At 45.0% G+C, this 26,873-nt stretch overlaps 1 protein-coding gene across 1 annotated transcript; it reads left to right on the top strand.

Moving 5' to 3' along the window:
- The first annotated feature begins 19,359 nt into the window (after positions 1-19,359).
- On the top strand, positions 19,360-21,980 carry LOC123128364 (shikimate kinase 1, chloroplastic). Its single transcript, XM_044548346.1, has 10 exons — positions 19,360-19,710; positions 20,034-20,080; positions 20,193-20,247; positions 20,346-20,418; positions 20,537-20,624; positions 20,785-20,867; positions 20,959-21,088; positions 21,341-21,419; positions 21,548-21,612; positions 21,723-21,980. The coding sequence occupies exons 1-10, from the start codon at positions 19,506-19,508 to the stop codon at positions 21,813-21,815; spliced, it is 918 nt and encodes a 305-aa protein (XP_044404281.1). The 5' UTR covers positions 19,360-19,505; the 3' UTR covers positions 21,816-21,980.
- The last annotated feature ends 4,893 nt before the right edge of the window (positions 21,981-26,873 follow it).

Raw genomic sequence — 26,873 nt, 5'->3', positions numbered from 1 at the left:
TCTGAGAACGCAGAAACAGAGAGAGACAGAGAAACAGATCCAATCTCGGGGGGGGGGGGGCTCTCACCCCTCCCATGCCATGGAGACCAAGGACCAGAGGGGAAAACCTTCTCCCATCTAGGGAGTAGGTCAAGGAAGAATAAGAAGGGGGGGGGGGCTCTCTCCCCCTCGCTTCCGATGGCGCCGGAGTGCCACTGGGGGCCATCATCATCACCGCAATCTTCACCAACAACTTCACCGCCATCATCACCAACTCTTCCCCCCTCTATGCAGCGGTGTAACTCCTCTTTTACCCGCTGTAATCTCTACTTAAACATGGTGTTGAATGCTATATATATTATTTCCCAATGATGTATGGCTATCCTATGATGTTTGAGTAGATCTGTTTTGTCCTATGGGTTATTTGATGATCGTGATTGGTTTGAGTTGCATGTTTTATTATTGGTTCTATCCTATGGTGCTCTCCGTGTCGCGCAAGCGTGAGGGATTCCCGATGTAGGGTTTGCAATATGTTCATGATTTGCTTATGGTGGGTGGCGTGAGTGAAAAAAGCACAGACCCGAGTAAGTAGGTTGTTTGCGTATGGGATAAAGAGGACTTGATACTTTAATGCTATGGTTGGGTTTTATCTTAATGATCTTTAGTAGTTGCGGATGCTTGCTAGAGTTCCAATCATAAGTGCATATGATCCAAGTAGAGAAAGTATGTTAGCTTATGCCTCTCCCTCAAATAAAATTGCAATAATGATTACCGGTCTGGTTATCGATTGCCTAGGGACAAATAACTTTCTCATAACAAAAAGCTCTTTACTAAAACTAACTTAGTTGTGTCTTTATCTAAACAACCCCTACTTTCTATTTACATGCTCTTTATTATCTTGTGAACCTATCCAAAAACACCTACAAAGTACTTCCAGTTTCATACTTGTTCTAGGTAAAGTGAATGTTAAGCGTGCGTAGAGTTGTATCGGTGGTCGATAGAACTTGAGGGAATATTTGTTCGACCTTTAGCTCCTCGTTGGGTTCGACACTCTTACTTATCGAAAGAGGCTACAATTGATCCCCTATACTTGTGGGTTATCAAGACCTTTTTCTGGCGCCGTTGCCGGGGAGTCATAGTGTGGGGTGAATATTCTCGTGTGTGCTTGTTTGCTTTATCACTAAGTAATTTTTATTTGCTGTTCTTAGTTGTTTTCTATCTTTAGTTATGGGTAGGAAACACAAAATACCAAAAAAATTAGTTGTACCTACTGAACCAATGGTTGAAGAACCACTCAAAATCTATCACACTCCCGAAGTTATTACTTGGATCATCTTCGATCCCTATGTGCTCGTGCTGAAACTCCAACTAGCTTAGTTGAGGGCAAATCTTTAGATGAGCATGCTTGTTATGTGTGACACCGCATATCTGAAAAGGGAAACGTTTACTGGATCAAATTCATTGTTTGCAATGTTATTCTTGGAATTTATGTGAAATATATGATTATACTTGTTGTTCTGAAGACCCTAAGAAACACCTTCCCTACCAATGTTTGTTTAGTGATAATGGAATCGTATCTTCTTATGCTAAGGGTGTTTATAATTACTATGATGTGCAACAAATTGAAGAATTTGTTGCTTTTAAGGGTGCTTATGAAATTGCTTCTTTGATTGAAAAGTATGATGCTACTCTTTACAAGTCTGAAAATATTGCCATACTTGAATATTGTTATGATAATTATGCTTCTAATGCCTATGTTAAACCATATATTGAGGACTCCTCCGCTGTCCAAGAAGAGACTAATATTTTGCAGGAGTCTATGGAAGAAGAAATTGCTGAAACTGTGAGCTCATTGGACGAAAAAAGATGATGAGGAGAGCGAAGAACAAAAGGAGGAAGAGCGGATTAGCTACCCATGCCCACCTTCTGATGAGAGTAACTCTTCAACTCATACATTGTTTAATTTCCCTTCTTGCTTACCGAAGGATGAATGCTATGATGATTGTTATGATCCCGTTGATTCTCTTGAAATATCCCCTTTTGATGATGCTTGCTATGCTTGTGGCCAAGATGCCAATATAAATTATGCTTATGGAGATGAACTTTCTATAGTTCCTTATGTTAAACATGAAATTGTTGCTATTGCACCCACGCATGATAGTCCTATTATCTTTTTGAATTCTTCCGACTACACTATATCGAAGAAGTTTGCACTTATTAAGGATTATATTGATGGGTTGCGTTTTACTATTACACATGATGATTTTGATGAATATAATATGCATGTGCTTGCTGCTCCTACTTGCAATTATTATGAGAGACGAACTATATCTCCACCTCTCTATGTTTCCAATACGATAAAATTGCAAGAAATTGTTTATACTATGCATTGGCCTTTACTATGTGTGCATGAATTGTTCTTTTATGACATGCCGATGCATAGGAAGAGAGTTAGACTTTGTTGTTGCATGATATATATTACTTTGTGCTCACTACTAAATTACAAATCATTGTTAATTAAAATTGGCTTTGATATACCTTGGGATCCGGGTGGATTCATTACTTGAGCACTATATACCTAGCTTAATGGCTTTAAAGAAAGCGCTGCCAGGGAGACAACCTGGAAGTTTTAGAGAGTCATTTATTTCTGATGTGTGCTTTTATATAGTTTTAAAACAAAAAATAAAGAGGGGAACCCAAAACTTTTCAAAAAGAAAAGTGAAAGTGAGATAGACGAGCATTGTGAAAGTGGGGGGTGTCCTTGAACTTTGTTCATGCCCATGGAAACTTTGTGAATCTTAATTACAGAAACTTTTCAACAAAAATAATTATCCCCTTGTACAATTCCATTGTATAATAAAAATAATGTGCCAAGGTTTGCCTTTAGGATGTTTTAGATGCTTGTTGGTTTGTATGGTGCAGGACAGAAACTTTGGCTGTAGTGCGCAATTTTACATTTTTTTACTGGAACATCAAATGGTTCTTATTCTTTTTGCACTGTCTTTCTATACAAATTTTTTATTTTTCCTAATTTTGGTAGAATTTTTGGAGTATCACAGGTATGTTGAATTTTCAGATTATTATAGACTGTTCTGTTTTAGACAGATTCTGTTTTTGATGCATAGTTTGCTTGTTTTGATGAAACTATCGATTTATATCAGTGGATTAAGCCATGGAAAAGTTATATTACAGTAGCTACAATGCAAAAACAAAATATGAATTGGGTTTCAACAGTACTTAGAGTAGTGATTTGCTTTATTATACTAACGGATCTTACCGAGCTTTCTGTTGAGTTTTGTGTGGATGAAGTGTTCTAAGATCGAGGAGGTCTCGATGTGAGAAGAAGGAAGAGAGGCAAGAGCTCAAGCTTGGGGATTCCCAAGGCACCCCAAGTAAATATTCAAGGAGACTCAAGCGTCTAAGCTTGGGGATGCCCTGGACGGCATCCCCTCTTTCTTCAACAAGTATCGGTATGTTTTCGGATTCGTTTCGTTCATGCGATATGTGCAATCTTGGAGCGTCTTTTGCATTTAGTTTTCACTTTTCTTTTATGCACCATGCTGGTATGAGATAGTCCTTGGTTGATTTATAGAATGCTCTTTGCACTTCACTTCTTTTGAGTATGGCTTTATAGAATGCTTCATGTGCTTCGCTTATATCATTTGAAGTTTGGATTGCCTGTTTCTCTTCACATAGAAAACCGCCATTTGTAGAATGCTCTTTTTCTTCACTTATATTTGTTAGAGCGTGGGCATATCTTTTGTAGAAAGAATTAAACTCTCTTGCTTCACTTATACCTATTTAGAGAGATGACAGGAATTGGTCATTCACATGGTTAGTCATAAAATCCTACATAAAACTTTTAGATCACTGAATATGATATGTTTGATTCCGTGCAATAGTTTTGTGATATAAAGATGGTGATATTAGAGTCATGCTAGTGGGTAGTTGTGGATTGTAGAAATACTTGTGTTGAAGTTTGTGATTCCTATAGCATGCACGTATGGTGAACCGTTATGTGATGAAGTCGGAGCATGATTTATTTATTGATTGTCTTCCTTATGAGTGGCGGTCGGGGACGAGCGATGGTCTTTTCCTACCAATCTATCCCCCTAGGAGCATGCGCATAGTACTTTGTTTCGGTGACTAATAGATTTTTGCAATAAGTATGTGAGTTCTTTATGACTAATGTTGAGTCCATGGATTATACGCACTCTCACCCTTTCGTCATTGCTAGCCTCTCTAGTATCGCACAACTTTCGCCGGTACCATAAACCCACCATATACCTTACTCAAAACAGCCACCATACCTACCTATCATGGCATTTCCATAGCCATTCCGAGATATATTGCCATGCAACTTCCATCATCATCATATACATGACTTAGGCATTCATTGTCATATTTCTTTGCATGATCGTAAGATAGCTAGCATGATGTTTTCATGGCTTGTCCGTTTTTTTATGTCATTGCTACGCTAGATCATTGCACGTCCCGGTGCACCGCTGGAGGCATTCATATAGAGTCATATCTTTGTTCTAGATATCGAGTTGTAATATTGAGTTGTAAGTAAATAAAAGTGTGATGATCATCATTATTAGAGCATTGCCCCAGTGAGGAAAGGATGATGGAGACTATGATTCCCCCACAAGTCGGGATGAGACTCCGGACTTTAAAAATAAATAAAGGAGGCCAAAGAATCCCAAATAAAAAAAGGCCAAAGAAGCCCACCAAAAAAATGAGAGAAAAAGAGAGAAGGGGCAATGTTACTATCCTTTTACCACACTTGTGCTTCAAAGTAGCACCATGTTCTTCATATAGAGAGACTCTTGAGTTATCACTTTCATATACTAGTGGGAATTTTCATTATAGAACTTGGCTTGTATATTCCAATGATGGGCTTCCTCAAACGCCCGAGGTCTTCATGAGCAAGCAAGTTGGATGCACACTCACCTAGTTTCCAGTTTGAGCTTTCATACACTTATAGCTCTTAGTGCATCCGTTGCATGGCAATCCCTACTCACTCACATTGATATCTATTGATGGGCATCTCCATAGCCCATTGATACGCCTAGTTGATGTGAGACTATCTTCTCCTTTTTGTCTTCTCCACAACCACCATTCTATTCCACCTATAGTGCTATGTCCATGGCTCACGCTCATGTATTGCGTGAAAGTTGAAAAGGTTTGAGAACGTCAAAAGTATGAAACAATTGCTTGGCTTGTCATCAGGGTTGTGCATGATGTGAATATTTTGTGTGGTGAAGATGGAGCATAACCAGACTATATGATTTTGTAGGGATAACTTTATTTGGCCATCTTATTTTGAAAAGACATGATTGCTTTATTAGTAGGCTTGAAGTATTATTGTTTTTATGTCAAATGATAGACTATTGCTTTGAATCACTCGTGTCTTAATATCCATGCCATGATTAGATATGTGATCAAGATTATGCTAGGTAGCATTCCACATCAAAAATTATATTTTTTTTATCATTTACCTACTCGAGGACGAGCAGGAATTAAGCTTAGGGATGCTGATACGTCTCCGTCCTATCTACAATTTTTGATTGTTCCATGCCAATATTCTACAACTTTCATATACTCTTGGCAACTTTTTATACTATTTTTGGGGACTAACATATTGATCCAGTGCCCAGTGTCAGTTCCTGTTTGTTGCAGATTTTTTGTTTCACAGAAAATCCATATCAAACGGAGTCCAAACGGGATAAAAACTGATGGAGATTTTTTCAGAATATATGTGATTTTTGGGAAGAAAAATCCACGCGAGACGATGCCCGAGGGGGCCACGAGGCAGGGGCGCGCCCTAGGGGGTCAGGCGCGCTCTGGGCCCTCGTGGCCACCCCGTAAGGCGGTTGATGCCCTTATTTTGCCGCAAGAAAGCTAATATCCGGATAGAGATTGTGTTAAAATTTCAGCCCAATCGGAGTTATGGATCTCCGGGAATATAAGAAACGGTGAAAGGGCTGAATCTGAGAACGCAGAAACAGAGAGAGACAGAGAGACAGATCCAATCTCGGAGGGGCTCTCGCCCTCCCATGCCATGGAGACCAAGGACCAGAGGGGAAACCCTTCTCCCATCTAGGGAGGAGGTCAAGGAATAAGAAGAAGGAGGGGGGCTCTCTCCCCCTCGCTTCCGGTGGCGTCGGAGTGCCACCGGGGGCCATCATCATCACCGCAATCTTCACCAACAACTTCACCGCCATCATCACCAACTCTTCCCCCCTCTATGCAGCGGTGTAACTCCTCTTTTACCCGATGTAATCTCTAGTTAAACATGGTGCTCAACGCTATATATTATTTCCCAATGATGTATGGCTATCCTATGATGTTTGAGTAGATCTGTTTTGTCCTATGGGTTATTTGATGATCATGATTGGTTTGAGTTGCATGTTTTATTATTGGTGCTCTCCGTGTCGCGCAAGCGTGAGGGATTCCCGTTGTAGGGTTTGCAATATGTCCATGATTTGCTTATGGTGGGTGGCGTGAGTGATAGAAGCATAGACTGAGTAAGTAGGTTGTTTGCATATGGGATAAAGAGGACTTGATACTTTAATGCTATAGTTGGGTTTTACCTTAATGATCTTTAGTAGTTGTAGATGCTTGCTAGAGTTCCAATCATAAGTGCATATGATCCAAGTAGAGAAAGTATGTTAGCTTATGCCTCTCCCTCAAATAAAATTGCAATAATGATTACCGGTCTAGTTATCGATTGCTTAGAGACAAATAACTTTCTCGTAACAAAAAGCTCTTTACTAAAACTAACTTAGTTGTGTCTTTATCTAAAAATACCCAACTTTCTATTTACATGCTCTTTTTATCTTGCAAACCTATCCAAAAACACCTACAAAGTACTTCTAGTTTCATACTTGTTCTAGGTAAAGCGAACGTTAAGCATGCATAGAGTTGTTATCGGTGGCCGATAGAACTTGAGGGAATATTTGTTCTGCCTTTAGCTCCTCGTTGGGTTCAACACTCTTACTTATTGAAAGAGGCTACAATTGATCCCCTATACTTGTGGGTTATCAGCCATCTCGAGGCGGAACTTGGGCAGGAGCACTTTTGCCCTCCGCGCGAAGCGATTCCGCCAGGGGAACTTCCCTCCCGGAGGGGGAAATCATCGTCATCATCATCACCACCAACTCTCCCATCTTTGGGAGGGCAATCTCCATCAACATCTTCAACAACACCATCTCATCTCTAACCCTAGTTCATCTCTTGTGTTCAATCTTTCTATTGGAACTATAGATTGGTGCTTGTGGGTGACTAGTAGTGTTGATTACATCTTGTAGTTGATTACTGTATGGTTTATTTGGTGGAAGATTAAATATCCAGATCCAATATGCTATTTAATACCCCTCTGATCTTGAGCATGATTATCATTTCTAAGTAGTTACTTTTTTTTCTTGGGGTCACGGGAGAAATCTTGTTGCAAGTAATCATGTGAACTTGATATGTGTTCGATATTTTGATAGTATGTATGTTGTGATTCCCTTAGTGGTGTCATGTGAACGTTGACTACATGACACTTCACCATATTTGGGCCTAAGAGAATGCATTGTGGAGTAGTTATTAGATGATGGGCTGCGAGAGTGACAGAAGCTTAAACCCTAGTTTATGCACTATTCCGTAAGGGACCGGTTGGATCCAAAAGCTTAATGCTATGGTTAGAATTTATTCTTAATACTTTCTCGTAGTTAAGGATGCTTGCGAGGGGGTTAATCATAAGTAGGAGGTTTGGTCAAGTAAGAACAACACCTAAGCACCAGTCCACCCACAAATCAAATTATCAAAGTAGCGAACACGAATCGAATCAACATGATGAAAGTGACTAGATGAAATTCCCGTGTACCCTCAAGAACGCTTTGCTTATTATAAGAAACTGTTTTGGCCTGTACTTTGCCTCAAAAGGATTGGGCTACCTTGCTGCACTTTTGTTACTATTATCGTTACTTGCTCGTTACAAATTATCTTGCTATCAAACTACTCTGCTACTTCAATTTCAGTACTTGCAGACATTACCTTGCTGAAAACCACTTGTCATTTCCTTCTACTCCTCGCTGGGTTCGACACTCTTACTTATCGAAAAGGCTACAATTGATCCCATATACTTGTGGTTCATCACATGCCCACAAAGACCCCCTGGTTAGCATCCGGTTTGCGGAAAAACGGACAACCGGATCGGTTCATGGACCAATGGGGTATTGTTTGGATGACAAACTACATTCGAACCGCTCGGTTCGGAAGGTTTCAGGGTTTATGTTCGAGGTGCCCTTGAAGGAAATATGCCCTAGAGGCAATAATAATGTTATTATTTTATTTCCTTATATCATGATAAATGTTTATTATTCATGCTAGAATTGTATTATCCGGAAACATAATACTTGTGTGAATACATAGACAAACTAAACGTCACTAGTATGCCTCTACTTGACTAGCTCGTTAATCAAAGATGGTTATGTTTCCTAACCATAGACATGTGTTGTCGTCTGATCAACGGGATCACATTATTAGAAGAATGATGTGATTGACATGACCCATTCCATTAGCTTAGCACCCGACCGTTTAGTATGTTGCTATTGCTTTCTTCATGACTTATACATGTTCCTATGACTATGAGATTATGCAACTCCCGTTTGCCGGAGGAACACTTTGTGTGCTACCAAACGTCACAACGTAACTGGGTGATTATAAAGGAGCTCTACAGGTGTCTCCAAAGGTAAATGTTGGGTTGGCGTATTTCGAGATTAGGATTTGTCACTCCGATTGTCGGAGAGGTATCTCTGGGCCCTCTCGGTAATGCACATCACATAAGCCTTGCAAGCATTGCAACTAATGAGTTGGTTGCGAGATGATGTATTACGAAACGAGTAAATAGACTTGCCGGTAACGAGATTGAACTAGGTATTGAGATACCGACGATCAAATCTCGGGCAAGTAACATACCGATGACAAAGGGAACAACGTATGTTGTTATGCGGTCTAACCGATAAAGATCTTCGTAGAATATGTGGGAGCCAATATGAGCATCCAGGTTCCGCTATTGGTTATTGACCGGAGACATGTCTCGGTCATGTCTACATTGTTCTCGAACCCGTAGGGTCTGCACGCTTAAGGTTTCGATGACAGTTATATTATGAATTTATGAGTTTTGATGTACCGAAGTTAGTTCAGAGTCCTGGATGTGATCATGGACATAACGAGGAGTCTCGAAATGGTCGAGACATAAAGATTGATATATTGGACGGCTATATTCGGACACCGGAAGTGTTCCGGGTGATTTCGGAGAAAACCGGAGAGCCGGAGGGTTACCGGAACCCTACCGGGAGTAGTAATGGGCCATATGGGCCTTAGTGGAGAGAGAGAAGGGCGCCAGGTTGGGTCGCGCGCCTCCTCCCCCCTTGGTCCGAATTGGACTAGGAGAGGGGGGCGCGCCCCCCTTTCCTTCTCCCTCCCCACTTCTTTCCCCCTCCTAGTGGAGTCCTACTCCTACTAGGAGGAGGACTCCTCCTGGCGCGCCTATAGGGGCCGGCCAGCCTCCTCCCCTTGCTCCTTTATATACGGGGGCAGGGGGCACCCCTAGACACATAAGTTGATCCACGTGATCATTTTCTTAGCCGTGTGCGGTGCCCCCTTCCACCATAATCCTCGATAATATTGTAGCGGTGCTCAGGCGAAGCCCTGCGACGATAGAACATCAAGATCGTCACCACGCCGTCGTGCTGACGGAACTCTTCCCCGACGCTTTGCTGGATCGGAGTCCGGGGATCGTCATCGAGTTGAACGTGTGCTAAAACTTGGAGGTGTCGTAGTTTCGGTGCTTGATCGGTCGGGCCGTGAAGACGTACAACTACATCAACCGCGTTGTGCTAACGCTTCGGCTGTCGGTCTACAAGGGTACGTAGATCACACTCTCCCCTCGTTGCTATGCATTACAATGATCTTGCGTGTGCGTAGGAAAATTTTGAAATTACTACGTTCCCCAATAGTGGCATCCGAGCCAGGTTTTATGTGTTGATGTTATATGCATGAGTAGAACACAAGTGAGTTGTGGGCGATATAAGTCATACTGCTTACCAGCATGTCATACTTTGGTTCGGCGGTATTGTTGGACGAAGCGGCCCGGACCGACATTACGCGTACGCTTACGCGAGACCGGTTCTCCCGATGTGCTTTGCACAAAGGTGGCTAGCGGGTGTCAGTTTCTCCAACTTTAGTTGAACCGAGTGTGGCTACGCCCAGTCCTTGCGAAGGTTAAAACAGCACCATCTTGACAAACTATTGTTGTGGTTTTGATGCGTAGGTAAGATTGGTTCTTGCTTAAGCCCGTAGCAGCCACGTAAAACTTGCAACAACAAAGTAGAGGACGTCTAACTTGTTTTTGTAGGGCATGTTGTGATGTGATATGGTCAAGACATGATGCTAACTTTTATTGTATGAGATGATCATGTTTTGTAACCAAGTTATCGGCAACTGGCAGGAGCCATATGGTTGTCGCTTTATTGTATGCAATGCAACTGCGTTGTAATGCTTTACTTTATCACTAAACGGTAGCGATAGTCGTGGAAGCATAAGATTGGCGAGACGACAACGATGCTACGATGATGATCAAGGTGTCGCGCCGGTGACGATGGTGATCATGACGGTACTTCGGAGATGAAGATCACAAGTACAAGAAGATGATGGCCATATCATATCACTTATATTGATTGCATGTGATGTTTATCTTTTATGCATCTTATCTTGCTTTGATTGACGGTAGCATTATAAGATGATCTCTCACTAATTATCAAGAAGTGTTCTCCCTGAGTATGCACCGTTGCGAAAGTTCTTCGTGCTGAGACACCACGTGATGATCGGGTGTGATAGGCTCTACGTTCAAATACAACGGGTGCAAAACAGTTGCACACGCGGAATACTCAGGTTATACTTGACGAGCCAAGCATATACAGATATGGCCTCGGAACATGGAGAACGAAAGGTCGAGCGTGAATCATATAGTAGATATGATCAACATAGTGATGTTCACCAATGAAACTACTCCATCTCACGTGATGATCGGACATGGTTTAGTTGATTTGGTTCACGTAATCACTTAGAGGATTAGAGGGATGTCTATCTAAGTGGGAGTTCTTTAATAATATGATTAATTGAACCTAAATTTATCATGAACTTAGTACCTGATAGTATCTTGCTTATTTATGTTTGATTGTAGATAGATGGCCCGTGCTATTGTTCCGTTGAATTTTAATGCGTTCCTTGAGAAAGCAAAGTTGAAAGATGATGGTAGCAATTACACGGACTGGGTCCGTAACTTGAGGATTATCCTCATTGCTGCACAGAAGAATTACGTCCTGGAAGCACCGCTGGGTGCCAGGCCTGCTGCTGGAGCAACACCAGATGTTATGAATGTCTGGCAGAGCAAAGCTGATGACTACTCGATAGTTTAGTGTGTCATGCTTTACGGCTTAGAATCGGGACTTCAACGACGTTTTGAACGTCATGGAGCATATGAGATGTTCCAGGAGTTGAAGTTAATATTTCAAGCAAATGCCCGGATTGAGAGATATGAAGTCTCCAATAAGTTCTATAGCTGCAAGATGGAGGAGAACAGTTCTGTCAGTGAGCATATACTCAAAATGTCTGGGTATAATAATCACTTGATTCAATTGGGAGTTAATCTTCCAGATGATTGCGTCATTGACAGAATTCTCCAATCACTGCCACCAAGCTACAAGAGCTTCGTGATGAACTATAATATGCAAGGGATGAATAAGACTATTCCCGAGCTCTTCGCAATGCTGAAAGCTGCGGAGGTAGAAATCAAGAAGGAGCATCAAGTGTTGATGGTCAACAAGACCACTAGTTTCAAGAAAAAGGGCAAAGGAAAGAAGAAGGGGAACTTCAAAAAGAACAGCAAGCAAGTTGCTACTCAAGAGAAGAAACCCAAACCTGGACCTAAGCCTGAAACTGAGTGCTTCTACTGCAAGCAGACTGGTCACTGGAAGCGGAACTGCCCCAAGTATTTGGCGGATAAGAAGGATGGCAAGGTGAACAAAGGTATATGTGATATACATGTTATTGATGTGTACCTTACTAATGCTCGCAGTAGCACCTGGGTATTTGATACTGGTTCTGTTGCTAATATTTGCAACTCGAAACAGGGACTACGGATTAAGCGAAGATTGGCTAAGGACGAGGTGACGATGCGCGTGGGAAATGGTTCCAAAGTCGATGTGATCGCGGTCGGCACGCTACCTCTACATCTACCTTCGGGATTAGTATTAGACCTAAATAATTGTTATTTGGTGCCAGCGTTAAGCATGAACATTATATCTGGATCTTGTTTGATGCGAAACGGTTATTCATTTAAATCAGAGAATAATGGTTGTTCTATTTATATGAGTAATATCTTTTATGGTCATGCACCCTTAAAGAGTGGTCTATTCTTATTGAATCTCGATAGTAGTGACACACATATTCATAATGTTGAAGCCAAAAGATGCAGAGTTGATAATGATAGTGCAACTTATTTGTGGCACTGCCGTTTGGGTCATATCGGTGTAAAGCGCATGAAGAAACTCCATACTGATGGGCTTTTGGAACCACTTGATTATGAATCACTTGGTACTTGCGAACCGTGCCTTATGGGTAAGATGACAAAAACACCGTTCTCCGGTACTATGGAGAGAGCAACAGATTTGTTGGAAATCATACATACAGATGTATGTGGTCCGATGAATGTTGAGGCTCGTGGCGGATATCGTTATTTTCTCACCTTCACAGATGACTTAAGCAGATATGGGTATATCTACTTAATGAAACATAAGTCTGAAACATTTGAAAAGTTCAAAGAATTTCAGAGTGAAGTTGAAAATCATCGTAACAAGAAAATAAAATTCCTACGATCTGATCGTGGAGGAGAATATTTGAGTTACGAGTTTGGTGTACATTTGAAACAATGCGGAATAGTTTCGCAACTCACGCCACCCGGAACACCACAGCGTAATGGTGTGTCCGAACGTCGTAATCGTACTTTACTAGATATGGTGCGATCTATGATGTCTCTTACTGATTTACCGCTATCGTTTTGGGGTTATGCTCTAGAGACGGCCGCATTCACGTTAAATAGGGCACCATCAAAATCCGTTGAGACGACGCCTTATGAACTGTGGTTTGGCAAGAAACCAAAGTTGTCGTTTCTAAAAGTTTGGGGTTGCGATGCTTATGTGAAAAAGCTTCAACCTGATAAGCTCGAACCCAAATCGGAGAAATGTGTCTTCATAGGATATCCAAAGGAAACTATTGGATACACCTTCTATCACAGATCCGAAGGAAAAACCTTTGTTGCTAAATTCGGAAACTTTCTAGAGAAGGAGTTTCTCTCGAAAGAAGTGAGTGGGAGGAAAGTAGAACTTGATGAGGTAACTGTACCTGCTCCCTTATTGGAAAGTAGTACATCACAGAAACCAGTTTCTGTGACACCTACACCAATAAGTGAGGAAGCTAATGATGATGATCATGAAGCTTCAGAACAAGATACTACTGAACCTCGTAGATCAACCAGAGTAAGATCCGCACCAGAATGGTACGGTAATCCTGTTCTGGAAGTCATGCTACTAGATCATGATGAACCTACGAACTATGGAGAAGCGATGATGAGCCCAGATTCCGCAAAATGGCTTGAAGCCATGAAATCTGAGATGGGATCCATGTATGAGAACAAAGTATGGACTTTGGTTGACTTGCCCAATGATCGGCAAGCAATTGAGAATAAATGGATCTTTAAGAAGAAGACTGACGCTGACGGTAATGTTACTGTCTACAAAGCTCGACTTGTCGCAAAAGGTTTTCGACAAGTTCAAGGGATTGACTACGATGAGACCTTCTCACCCGTAGCGATGCTTAAGTCTGTCCGAATCATGTTAGCAATTGCCGCATTTTATGATTATGAAATTTGGCAGATGGATGTCAAAACTGCATTCCTGAATGGATTTCTGCAAGAAGAGTTGTATATGATGCAACCGGAAGGTTTTGTCGATCCAAAGGGAGCTAACAAAGTGTGCAAGCTCCAGCGATCCATTTATGGACTGGTGCAAGCCTCTCGGAGTTGGAATAAACGCTTTGATAGTGTGATCAAAGCATTTGGTTTTGTACAGACTTTTGGAGAAGCCTGTATTTACAAGAAAGTGAGTGGGAGCTCTGTAGCATTTCTGATATTATATGTAGATGACATATTGCTAATCGGAAATGATATAGAATTTCTGGATAGCATAAAGGGATACTTGAATAAGAGTTTTTCAATGAAAGACCTCGGTGAAGCTGCTTACATATTGGGCATTAAGATCTATAGAGATAGATCAAGACGCTTAATTGGACTTTCACAAAGCACATACCTTGACAAAGTTTTGAAGAAGTTCAAAATGGATCAAGCAAAGAAAGGATTCTTGCCTGTGTTACAAGGTGTGAAATTGAGTAAGACTCAATCCCCGACCAATGCAGAAGATAGAGAGAAAATGAAAGATGTTCCCTATGCTTCAGCCATAGGCTCTATCATGTATGCAATGCTGTGTACCAGACCTGATGTGTGTCTTGCTATAAGTCTAGCAGGGAGGTACCAAAGTAATCCAGGAGTGGATCACTGGACAGCGGTCAAGAACATCCTGAAATACCTGAAAAGGACTAAGGATATGTTTCTCATATATGGAGGTGACAAAGAGCTCATCGTAAATGGTTACGTTGATGCAAGCTTTGACACTGATCCGGACGATTCTAAATCGCAAACCGGATACGTGTTTACATTAAACGGTGGAGCTGTCAGTTGGTGCAGTTCTAAACAAAGCGTTGTGGCGGGATCTACATGTGAAGCAGAGTACATAGCTGCTTCGGAAGCAGCAAACGAAGGAGTCTGGATGAAGGAGTTCATATCCGATCTAGGTGTCATACCTAGTGCATCGGGTCCAATGAAAATCTTTTGTGACAATACTGGTGCAATTGCCTTGGCAAAGGAATCCAGATTTCACAAGAGAACCAAGCACATCAAGAGACGCTTCAATTCCATCCGGGATCTAGTCCAGGTGGGAGACATAGAGATTTGCAAGATACATACGGATCTGAATGTAGCAGACCCGTTGACTAAGCCTCTTCCACGAGCAAAACATGATCAGCACCAAAGCTCCATGGGTGTTAGAATCATTACAGTGTAATCTAGATTATTGACTCTAGTGCAAGTGGGAGACTGAAGGAAATATGCCCTAGAGGCAATAATAATGTTATTATTTTATTTCCTTATATCATGATAAATGTTTATTATTCATGCTAGAATTGTATTATCCGGAAACATAATACTTGTGTGAATACATAGACAAACTAAACGTCACTAGTATGCCTCTACTTGACTAGCTCGTTAATCAAAGATGGTTATGTTTCCTAACCATAGACATGTGTTGTCATCTGATCAACGGGATCACATTATTAGAAGAATGATGTGATTGACATGACCCATTCCATTAGCTTAGCACCCGATCGTTTAGTATGTTGCTATTGCTTTCTTCATGACTTATACATGTTCCTATGACTATGAGATTATGCAACTCCCGTTTGCCGGAGGAACACTTTGTGTGCTACCAAACGTCACAACGTAACTGGGTGATTATAAAGGAGCTCTACAGGTGTCTCCAAAGGTAAATGTTGGGTTGGCGTATTTCGAGATTAGGATTTGTCACTCCGATTGTCGGAGAGGTATCTCTGGGCCCTCTCGGTAATGCACATCACATAAGCCTTGCAAGCATTGCAACTAATGAGTTGGTTGCGAGATGATGTATTACGAAACGAGTAAAGAGACTTGCCGGTAACGAGATTGAACTAGGTATTGAGATACCGACGATCGAATCTCGGGCAAGTAACATACCGATGACAAAGGGAACAACGTATGTTGTTATGCGGTCTGACCGATAAAGATCTTCGTAGAATATGTGGGAGCCAATATGAGCATCCAGGTTCCGCTATTGGTTATTGACCGGAGACATGTCTCGGTCATGTCTACATTGTTCTCGAACTCGTAGGGTCCGCACGCTTAAGCTTTCGATGACAGTTATATTATGAGTTTATGAGTTTTGATGTACCGAAGTTAGTTCGGAGTCCCGGATGTGATCACGGACATAACGAGGAGTCTCGAAATGGTCGAGACATAAAGATTGATATATTGGACGGCTATATTCGGACACCGGAAGTGTTCCGGGTGATTTCAGAGAAAACCGGAGAGCCGGAGGGTTACCGGGACCCTACCGGGAGTAGTAATGGGCCATATGGGCCTTAGTGGAGAGAGAGAAGGGCGCCAGGGTGGGCCGCGCGCCTCCTTCCCCCCCTTGGTCCGAATTGGACTAGGAGAGGGGGGCGGCGCCCCCCTTTCCTTCTCCCTCCCCACTTCTTTCCCCCTCCTAGTAGGAGTCCTACTCCTACTAGGAGGAGGACTCCTCCTGGCGCGCCTATAGGGGCCGGCCGGCCTCCTCCCCTTGCTCCTTTATATACGGGGGCAGGGGGCACCCCTAGACACACAAGTTGATCCACGTGATCGTTTTCTTAGCCGTGTGCGGTGCCCCCTTCCACCATAATCCTCGATAATATTGTAGCGGTGCTCAGGCGAAGCCCTGCGACGATAGAGCATCAAGATCGTCACCACGCCGTCGTGCTGACGGAACTCTTCCCCGACGCTTTGCTAGATCGGAGTCCGGGGATCGTCATCGAGCTGAACGTGTGCTAAAACTCGGAGGTGCCGTAGTTTCGGTGCTTGATCGGTCGGGCCGTGAAGACGTACGAGTACATCAACCGCGTTGTGCTAACGCTTCGGCTGTCGGTCTACAAGGGTACGTAGATCACACTCTCCCCTCGTTGCTATGCATTACAATGATCTTGCGTGTGCGTAGGAAAATTTTGAAATTACTACGTTCCCCAATAGCCCTAATCCCCTTCACCCCGTGTCTGAAAGTTCCTACTTTGCGCAAGCTGCATCGTGCGTCTCAGTGCTCAAATGTCTTCTCTTCACACAACTTTTTCGAGTGCTTCCTTCCCTATCATATTCTTTTTCACTATGGTTCCTTTTTCGTCGCTCCATGGCGGGGAGATGCTCCTCCTGGGTAGTTTCTCCTCCTATGAAATCCCCCTTCGTCATTCCTCCTCTACCAGTCTTCCACTCCTCCTCTTCCACTATTTGTATGGGAAATGTTTGCCATCATAGACCTTGAGTTGGAGCGGTCTAAAGACCTTCATGCCTCTAAGCTCAGGGATGCTAGGGGAGAAGGGGAATGCGCCCCTGCCTCACCGTATCTGGCGGGGGGGGGGGGCTCGGGTTCGCCGAACACGTTGAGCTTCAGGCAACAAGGTCAACGGCCCAAAATTTGGTTGTAAAGTGATAACTATTCTGACATTCTAAGGTTGTGTTTGGTTTGAGAACTAGGTGGAATGGAATGTCATGGTTCCGTTCCACTAGAATGGGTTGGTTCCGTTACCGTGTTTGGTAGATGCAATTAGGTGGGACGGAACGGTTTCGTTTTACTGTTTGGTTGGACAGATGAAATCAAATAAATTTGGGCCGCCTCGCCTCATGTACAAGAATGATGAAATCAAATTGATTGGGTTCATCTCACGGTTCCATTTGTATATCACCATCATAGAGGACACTGCAATACTATGATTCAATTTGTGTAGAGGGCAAAAAAATCATCCTTACAGGAAGAACAAGAACTACACTATGCATTCATAGTTTCATACAACAACAATTTTTCAGCAGTTGTTGTTGCTTGTCTCACATCCAACAAATTGCAATGCTACTTGCCGTTGTTGATCCTCCTCTTTGTTGCTAGCCATCTTCTTGTGCTGCAAGCGCCATTTCTATGTTTGTAGCCAACCTGCTCGTTCAAGGGCATTGAGGAAGGGATGCTGACAGAGGGCGGGAGTAATGTGTCGCTCCATGCCCACCGCTACAGCCCAGCCTCCCTGCTCATCGTCGCTCGACTTCCCTGCACATCGTGCGCCCCAACAACCATGAAATTCCTCTTTCCTCCACCGCCCTGGCTCACCTCACTGCCGCCATGTGGCTCCAGATCGAGAGAGAGAGAGGGAGAGAGAGAGGGAGAGAGAGAGGGGGGGAGAGAGGGAGAGAGAGAGAGGTATGTTTCCCTGTTGTGCTGCAGATCGAGAGAGGAACAAGTCAGGCGACTTCAAGGGAAGGAATTGGGGAGGAACGACGAGATGCAGATCGAGGGATAGAGATGGACCAGGTGGTGGAGGCGCAACAGGGAGGAGATGCGATGGGGCTGGGAGTGTGAAGAGAAAGCCGGTTTCACGCCGTCCGCTCATTTTGGAGGTCTCATCCCATTTCGAATTGGACCGAATATTCGGTCTATGGGAACGTGACCGTTCCATATATGTACTAAACATGAGAACGAGGCCCGGGAATGGGTTGGACCCGTGACATTCCAGTTCGTAACTGCAACCACACACACCCTAAATGTGGAATTTGATGTTTTCATATGTTGCAAGTTTTGTATGTATTTTGTTGCATACATGTGGGTGACATGTTGCAATGTCCCAAACCTCCGTTGTGAAGGTTGTGTTCCTGCTGCAAAGTTGTTTCACGGTGCTACATACATTGGCTACTATGTTGCATACATTAGTGATTTTCTCAATGATTTGCAGCAACCATTAAAATTTATTGTTATACATAAAAAATGTTGCATGTATCAGTATTTTGGGCACTCTGTGAAAGAAAATCTGACGACAATGTTGCACGCACGGAATATATGTTATATCACATGGGATTTTATTGTGGGCAACATAATCAATGTTTAGGCGGTCTGACTAGGGGATCCTCCGCGTGTCCGACATCCGAGCACGGGCCATAAAATACATTGCCATGGACGAAATTTGCATACACAAAACATTTGGGATATACCACACGGCAGGCGTGATGAGCAATCCTCAAATCGTTCGAATTAAAAATGACATTTAGGATATCCCAAACAAAAAAGAAGGCATTTGCTCGCAGGCTGCGAAAAGATGTACGGCTGGGGGCAGTCTGTCGTCACCTCTACGATTCTACAGCCGTCCATGGCACGACCCTCTCCAGACACCGCGCCCCACACCAACCCCGCCAGTCCGACGTGGCACCCCACGGTAGGTGAGTCATCTCCCTACTAAATCCCCCCACATGTTTCCTGACCAAAATGCCCCTGACCTATGACACAGCCGAAGAGAGCAAGAGGGGGGCAGGCTGGGAAGGAAGGGGGGCATGCCGGGTCAAAGCCCGATGGGCAGCGCGGTAATTTCAGCCCAGATTGCGTCCTGCGCTGTGCTGCCGGCAGACGCGCACGCGCACCCCCGCTATTTCAAGCCCGCACATTTCCGCTGCGATTCCACCACTCGCCGCCCCCCCAGCAGCCACCGGACACAGAGCCGTAGCCGATCGCATCACCGCGTAGTGGTGGCCGCGGAGCAACCGGCGAGCAATGGAGGCGGGCGTGGGGTTGGCGCTGCAGTCGAGGGCCGCGGGGTTCGGCTCCGGCCGCCGCCGGAGAGCGACGTACGGCGGCGAGAGCGGGGCTCGGACGGTGAGCTTGCGTGCCAGTGATCAGGTGGGGTCGCCGGCCGCCGTGCGGGCGCGCGTGGCCAAGCCCGTCGTCCCGCTCCGCGCCAAGAAATCGTCCGGGGGAGGTACATGCATCCTCCTCCTTTTATCCCCTTCCGTGTTGCTTGTTAGATTAGTACGATTTGGCTGAAAGTTTGACGCCATCTTGGCCCAATTTTTGCGCTTTTTTCTCTCTGTGTGTGTTGGGAGTTGTTGAGTTCGGGAGGAAGGAAAGAATGGGATGTCAAATCGATTGGGATTACTAGAGAGTAGGAAAGGGGAAGGGAGAAGGTGTACGATATGATTTACCCTTATGAGAGAGCAGTAAAAATAAACTTGGCGTGTGATCTATGCGTTGACGAGATTCAGTGGAATTGACGTTTTCTCCGTTAATCTTGTGCCTCTGCAGGTCATGAGAACTTGCATAACTCCGTTGACGATGCCCTCTTGTTGAAGGTATTTAATAATATTCTGAATTTCCTGAGAAAACACAAAACAGAACCAGATTCGATGCTGGAGTGTGCATATATTGTGCCGCCATTCTAATACGCTTCCAATTTGATTTCAGAGAAAATCAGAAGAGGTTCTTTTCCAGTTGAATGGTCGGTGCATCTACCTAGTTGGTTAGTTCTTGATCCTCCTAAATTATCAATACTGAAAATGGCCAAGTCACTGCTTAAAGTTCTGTATTTGGGACTGATGAGTAAATACATGTGTGCAGGTATGATGGGTTCGGGCAAAAGTACGGTGGGGAAGATCTTGGCTGAAGTTTTGGGTTATTCATTCTTCGACAGGTTTGTGTTTTCTCACGAATCTACCAATAGCAGTTCGCAAAAGGAAAGTCAATCTTGATGCTTGTACTGATGCATGGATACTAATGGCAAGGTTTGTTTTACTCTGCAACTTTTACAGTGATAAATTGGTCGAACAAGCTGTTGGCATGCCTTCAGTTGCTCAAATTTTCAAGGTTCACAGTGAAGCCTTCTTCAGGGATAATGAGGTAACGGTTGCTGAATTCATCTGTTAATAACTTGATCCTTCTGATTTGTAGCTTTCATTTGTTACTAGTGATCTAAATGGGAAGCTTCGACATATGAGTTTATTTTCTTTTCCTTTTTCGAGACCTAAGTGCTGATGTTATCTTCTTTTATGCTTTCCAGAGTAGCGTCTTGAGGGATTTGTCCTCAATGCGGCGATTAGTTGTTGCAACTGGAGGTGGTGCTGTTATCCGACCAGTTAACTGGTATTTTGAGTTGACCCTATTTCTCCTTGTGGAATAGTTTGTGCCTTCTCTTTTGCTGATAGATAACGTTGTGATCTCTTTGTATTATCAGGAAAAATATGAAGAAGGGCCTATCTGTTTGGTTGGATGTGCCGTTGGAAGCTCTTGCAAGGCGTATTGCTAAAGTGGGGACTGCCTCGCGTCCTCTTCTAGATCAACCATCCGGCGATCCATACACAATGGTAACTTCTTGATCTTTCAATTTTTGCCGTATCAGAATATGGATATGAATAAGGTAGGGCTAGTAGTGAATTTTTTTCAAGGCTCTGTGTTTTTCTTCTATTCTGTTTCGAAACAGAGGACTTCAATAAAGATCCATATACACGAGCTGTATCACAGGAATACAAGTTTTTATTTGTTGTATTACTGTACATTTGTCTGCATTCTCTGTTAGTGTTGGTATGACTGACCGACTGAATTCCTTCTATCTTTAGGCTTTCTCGAAACTCAGCACGCTCGCGGAGCAAAGGGGCGATGCTTATGCAAATGCTGATGTCAGAGTTTCCCTCGAAGGTATGATCTCCATAATAAACACCAAACCCACGCCTTTCAATCTATCGAATATCAGAACATGTGATCATCATCGATCACGTATGCACGGGACTTCCAAGGAACAACAAATCTGCATTTACCATTTGCAGAGATCGCATCGAAGCTGGGCCATGACGACGTCTCTAAGCTGACGCCGATTGATATTGCTCTGGAGGTATTAAGAAACGAAACCCTTTCTATCGCCATCTAATCGTTTGGGTGCCACCCGTATTTTCCATTTCCATTACACAAGTGCCTGAACATGACATCTGTGTCGCTCTGCAGTCGCTCCACAAGATCGAGAGCTTTGTCGTCGAAGACACCGCCGTCGCCGACCCACAAACGGAATCGCAAGCTCAAAGGATACATACCTTGTAGGATATGAATCCTTTTTGTACCATGTAGAGCGCGGCGCGGCCCAGCGCAGCTGAGTTATTCGTTCGTTGTGTCGACAAGGAGAAAGCTGGAGTATCCCTTTTCTTTGTAAGCTGTAAAATGGCGGAATAATGGAGCTAATATGAAGATCCTTGTGGGTTGAAAGAACACTGTCCTGGTCTGGTTTTTTGTTGTGAGATGCTGTTATGCTCCGGAGTCCGGTGAAGATCTCAACAAATGCAGAATGTGCGTGATCAGGTTCCAGAAAACAATATGTCACCTACCTTTGCTTCCTTGGGTTGGAAAAGCCAGGATCATTGGGGTTGGTTTTTCTCCGGTCAGCATCACGGGTTGGTAACGCCAATTCTTCCTCCGACCGACCGGCAGGACCGCCCAATTTAGGGGAAGCATCATCGTCCATATAGGACCGCACCACTGGGGCCTGTCTAGGGGCGAACGGAGACACTGTTCACCGTGCCTGATTGCTAAATAGATCTGGAGGCACCCATACGCAGTGGCCAAATGTCTCGTCCTGAATCTGTTTCAGGCCAACTCCATCGCGCGACCCTATCCTGTCCGGCCTCGTCCGTTTGGGGTAAAACGGACAAAGGAGACGGCCCAGCGCGCGACGGCACGGACCTATCCTATCCGTTTTGTGTTCGGGCCGACCCATTTCGAGCGCAAACTTGCGCCGGATTTGGATCGCGGCGGACACCAAACGGACGCGCGCTCGACCGTGTCGGGGCCGCGTGGCAGGCGGCCACCTACCTCCCACCCGCCCACATCAATGCGCACGAGCGGGCGGCCCCACCTGTCATCCACATGTCGAATGGTCGACGTCCTTCTTTAAGTGGGAAGCGTGGACGAGTCGTCGTCCACACTGCCCCACGCCACCCCGCGGCCTCCTCGAAACCCGACAGCGCCGAAACCCTAGCCGAAGCCCTCGAGCTCGCCGGCCGCCCACCTCGTCATAGGGTTCTGGAACGGCAAGGGCAAGCACGACCGTGAGGCGGCTCCTCCTCGGGCCGCCGCCGCGGCTCCATGAAGAAGGAGGAGCCCGCGTCACCGCCGCGCTCCTCCCGTCGAGCCCCCGTCCTGGCCCCCTTCACCATCAACCCTAGGCCCGCCGGCGAGCGCGACCGGCAGTACCTCGCGGTGGACGTGTGCCGGAGGTACTGGGAGACGAGGACGCCGGTCCCGTGGAGTGACATCCACCTCCCCAACGGATGGCACCTCGCCGACCGGGTCCCGATCCCTCCTGTGCTGGCGAGCGGCCGCGCGCGCCGCCCGAGCGCCGCCGCCGCCTCCTCCCGGACGACCTGTTCTACGACGACAGGTACGACCCGGATTCCGACCTCTGGGACACGTGGCTCCAGGACGAACACGACACACGCCGCGCGTCATACTTCGCTGGCACGGTGTCGGGGCCGCGGCGGCCACGTCGAGAGGTGCGCGGGCGTACGCGCGTGCGCGCGTGCGCGGCGTCATGCCCACGTCGTCGCCTTCTCCGTCGCCCCCTCCACCTTCTCGCATGTCAGCGGAGGAGGAGGCCCGTCTCCTCAAGCGTGTCATGGACGACTCCATGTACACGCACGACGAACGGCAGTGGGACGGCCTGGAGGAGGCCATGGCCCTCTCTGCCGCCAGGGACATCGCCTTCCCGGAGCTGCAGATGGTGGCTGTGGAGGAGAGGAGGAAGGCGCCGGCCGCGTTCCAGCAGCTGCTGGGCAAGGGGTGGGGCTGGTCCTGCACTGCTCCGGAGATGGCCGCCGGCATGGGCGTGAACTGGTGCCCCACTCCGCCGCGGTCACCGGAGCGGGAGGCGTCGCCACGGGAGGAGGTGGTGCAGGCACCTCCAGCCGTCCAGCCCGACCCCGTCCACCACGCACCTCCGGCCCACCTGTGGACGCCGCCGGCCTACGTCGACCTCGTCAGCGACGACGACGACACCGACGGTCAGTGAAGACGGCGACGGCCACGGAACCGACGGGCGCGGCAGGAGCACGCGGGAGGCGGAGGCGTTTTTTTATTTTGTTTTATATGTTAATTATGAAAACTGGGTCTTTTAAGTGGCTGTGGAAACTGAGCCGTTTTGTGGCCGTCCCCTATATATGTTTTATGTTTTTTTTAAATGCTTTTATTTAGTTTTTTAGTTATTTCATTCTAGTTTTTTTTATTCACGTTCATCCCGGACACGATTTGGGGTGCGGCCGCGCGGTGTGCGCACGCACGACCCATCTGACAAAGGCGGACACGTGCGAACCCATCGGCGCCCCAAAGAGACAAAATCCGGCCAATCCGAACGTTCATTTGAGGTCGTGCGGTGAAGTTGGCCTCATAACTGGATTGCAAGATCATTTTTTACATAAGAAAGGACAAGAGGATAGGACAGCTGATGGCTCATCCGGTGCAGGACACCTACGGCCATAGCAAGCTGTTTCAGTGGTACAACCTACGTCGGTGCAGGAAGTGATCAATTATTATTACTAGAAGAACACCCGTGCGTTGCAACGGGGCCACATTAACTTTAAGAGTTTAATATCAATTATGTTAATATTACATTTAATATTCTCATACATATCAAGTGACATTGACGACCTTTTTACCATCAAATTCTCACACACACTCTCTCCCTCCCTCCTCCTCACTCTCTCTCCCCCTCTCCCTCTCTCTCTCTCTCTAACACACACACATATCCATCTTATTGGGTACGGGACCATAATCCATCTATTTCACACGCACACGCGCTAGTGCATAACAATATGGATTATAAAACAGGTTCAAGGTAGTAACAAGGATTTTTCTCATGCATTAATAAACAAATGTTCTGCACTGAAGACAAGATAACCAATTCCCAAAGTGCATCAGAGCATCACAGAACATTACTGGCAAGATAAATGCACGACGATACACCCGACTCATTTAATTAATATAATTAAATTATCAGTAAATTAGTCACCAAACTGCTCGGATGAACCAGAACAGAGCCAACATATATCATCCTAGACAAACGCAACATCAACCATTTACCTTGGTACTTTAGGGACCGACAGGAGGATGCATGTAGAAGCGCTTCTTGCCTGCGAATCCACAGTCAGAGAGAGAAATTGGAACCCATTCCCATCACCAACTGATAAAGAAAGCATGTAAGAAAATTGATATCGGGCCAACTTGGATCTTCGGTGATTGTCCGCCGGTATGGAGAATTTAGGAGGGTGGGTGCAGGGAGTGGCCTTGTGGATGATGGATGGAGGCGCGGAGGGATGTGGTCACCGGAAGGTCGAAAGCGGAGAGGGTCGGGCACGTTAGGTGGAGCCGGTGGTGCGCGACAACCGGAGGCGGCCCAATCGTGGGCGGCGAACCGACGATAGCCTCAGCCCATCTCTCGACGCAGGGAAGATAGAGAGGGCGGCACTGCCGGTGCTCGAGGCCGCCGCTCGGCACCATCTACATCGAGGGGAAAGAGAGGCGAGAAAGCGATAGGGTGATGCGGGGCTAGGGATTGCGGAGGAGGGTGGGGTGTGCGATTTGAATGGATGGTTCTGCCCACCGTTTTCTTGTACGTGGTGGTGGAGACGGCGGCGTCCAGCCATGCAGGCGAGGCATGGGTCGAGCCGGGCACACGGCGAGGCGCAGTAGCAGAGGCGGGGGCGATTTTTTGCTACTGAGATGCAGGGTGTGGGATTGATCGTTCATGTTCTCTTTTCCTTTTTAACGGGAGATGGATGCGATTTTTTCACGAGGGGAGAGATGCGACCACGTGCAGATTCCATAATAAATTAATTAGGTCCATAACAGGATTTCTTTACAATGCGTTAAGATTTACGTGTTAGTTTTCTTAATAAAGAAATGCACTGATGTAGGGATCGATTGATTCGGATAAGGAAAGATAGATTCGTGATCTTTTGTATGTTAGGAAATTAGTGGTTTGCAAGGAAAGAGTGGAGAAAAAAAGAACCAATGCGACCACGTATAGATTCCATAATAAATTAATTAGGTCCATAACAGGATTTCTTTACAATGCGTTAAGATTTACGTGTTAGTTTTCTTAATAAAGAAATGCACTGATGTAGGGATCGATTGATTCGGATAAGGAAAGATAGATTCGTGATCTTTTGTATGTTAGGAAATTAGTGGTTTGCAAGGAAAGAGTGGAGAAAAAAAGAACCAATGCGACCACGTATAGATTCCATAATAAATTAATTAGGTCCATAACGGGATTTGTTTGCAATGCGTTAAGATTTATGTGTTAGTTTTCTTAATAAAGAAATGCACTGATGTAGGGCGCGATTGGTTCGGGTAAGGAAAGATAGATTCGTGATCTTTTGTATGTTAGGAAATTATTGATTTGCAAGGAAAGAGTGGAGAGAAAAAGAACCAGTACGATGGGGTGGTGGGAGGTGGGACGAATAAAAACCGGACGAAATTGGGAGGTGGGAGGGGGCGAGTAAAAACCGACGAAAAAACCAACGAAATTGGGAGGTGGGAGAGAGGATAAAAAAACCAGGGGAGGTGGGAGGAGGACAAAAATAAACCGTATGAGGCTACCAACTGCTCCATTAGGAGTAGAGATTGTTTGTGAAAATAACATGCGACGACGACTTAGCGAGCGGATCCCCTTAAAAAAGACATAGCGAGCAGATTCCCTTAAAACAGGTAGAAATGGATACGATTGATGACATTGATAAATAGTGGTGAATGTTGGCATAATTTACTATCATCATGCATGGAAACGAATCATCAAGAAAAAGAATACTTCCTATTACTACACTCATAGGATACTTCCTAATCTCTGCTACCAAACAGTTTCTGCCCAAACAAGGAAGGAAAGTTATGGACGTGATTCGAAAGGAAACAAACGTTATGAAGATTAATTAATTTAGATTTGATCTTTAGAGATTGATTGTGATTGATTCTTTTACATAAAGACATTACTAAATAATTTGCGTCAGTATGGAAAGTTCTGATCCGTTCAGTTTTTTTCTTTGTGTGAGAGGGTGAAGTGAAAATAAACCGATGAAGTGGGGGAGGCGACGAAAAAAATCTACGACAGTTAACCTA

Source organism: Triticum aestivum, chromosome 6A, assembly GCF_018294505.1.
Source record: "Triticum aestivum cultivar Chinese Spring chromosome 6A, IWGSC CS RefSeq v2.1, whole genome shotgun sequence".
Classification (NCBI taxonomy): domain Eukaryota; kingdom Viridiplantae; phylum Streptophyta; class Magnoliopsida; order Poales; family Poaceae; genus Triticum; species Triticum aestivum.
The sequence above is the reverse complement of the archived record's forward strand: the minus strand, read 5'-3'. Positions and strand labels throughout refer to the sequence as shown.

Coding starts and splice junctions, on each gene's coding strand:
- LOC123128364 (XM_044548346.1), top strand. CDS start 19,506: ATGGAGGCGGGCGTGGGGTTGGCGCTGCAGTCGAGGGCCGCGGGGTTC. Junction 19,711..20,033: donor CAAGAAATCGTCCGGGGGAG/GTACATGCATCC, acceptor GTGCCTCTGCAG/GTCATGAGAACTTGCATAAC. Junction 20,868..20,958: donor GTTATCCGACCAGTTAACTG/GTATTTTGAGTT, acceptor TTGTATTATCAG/GAAAAATATGAAGAAGGGCC.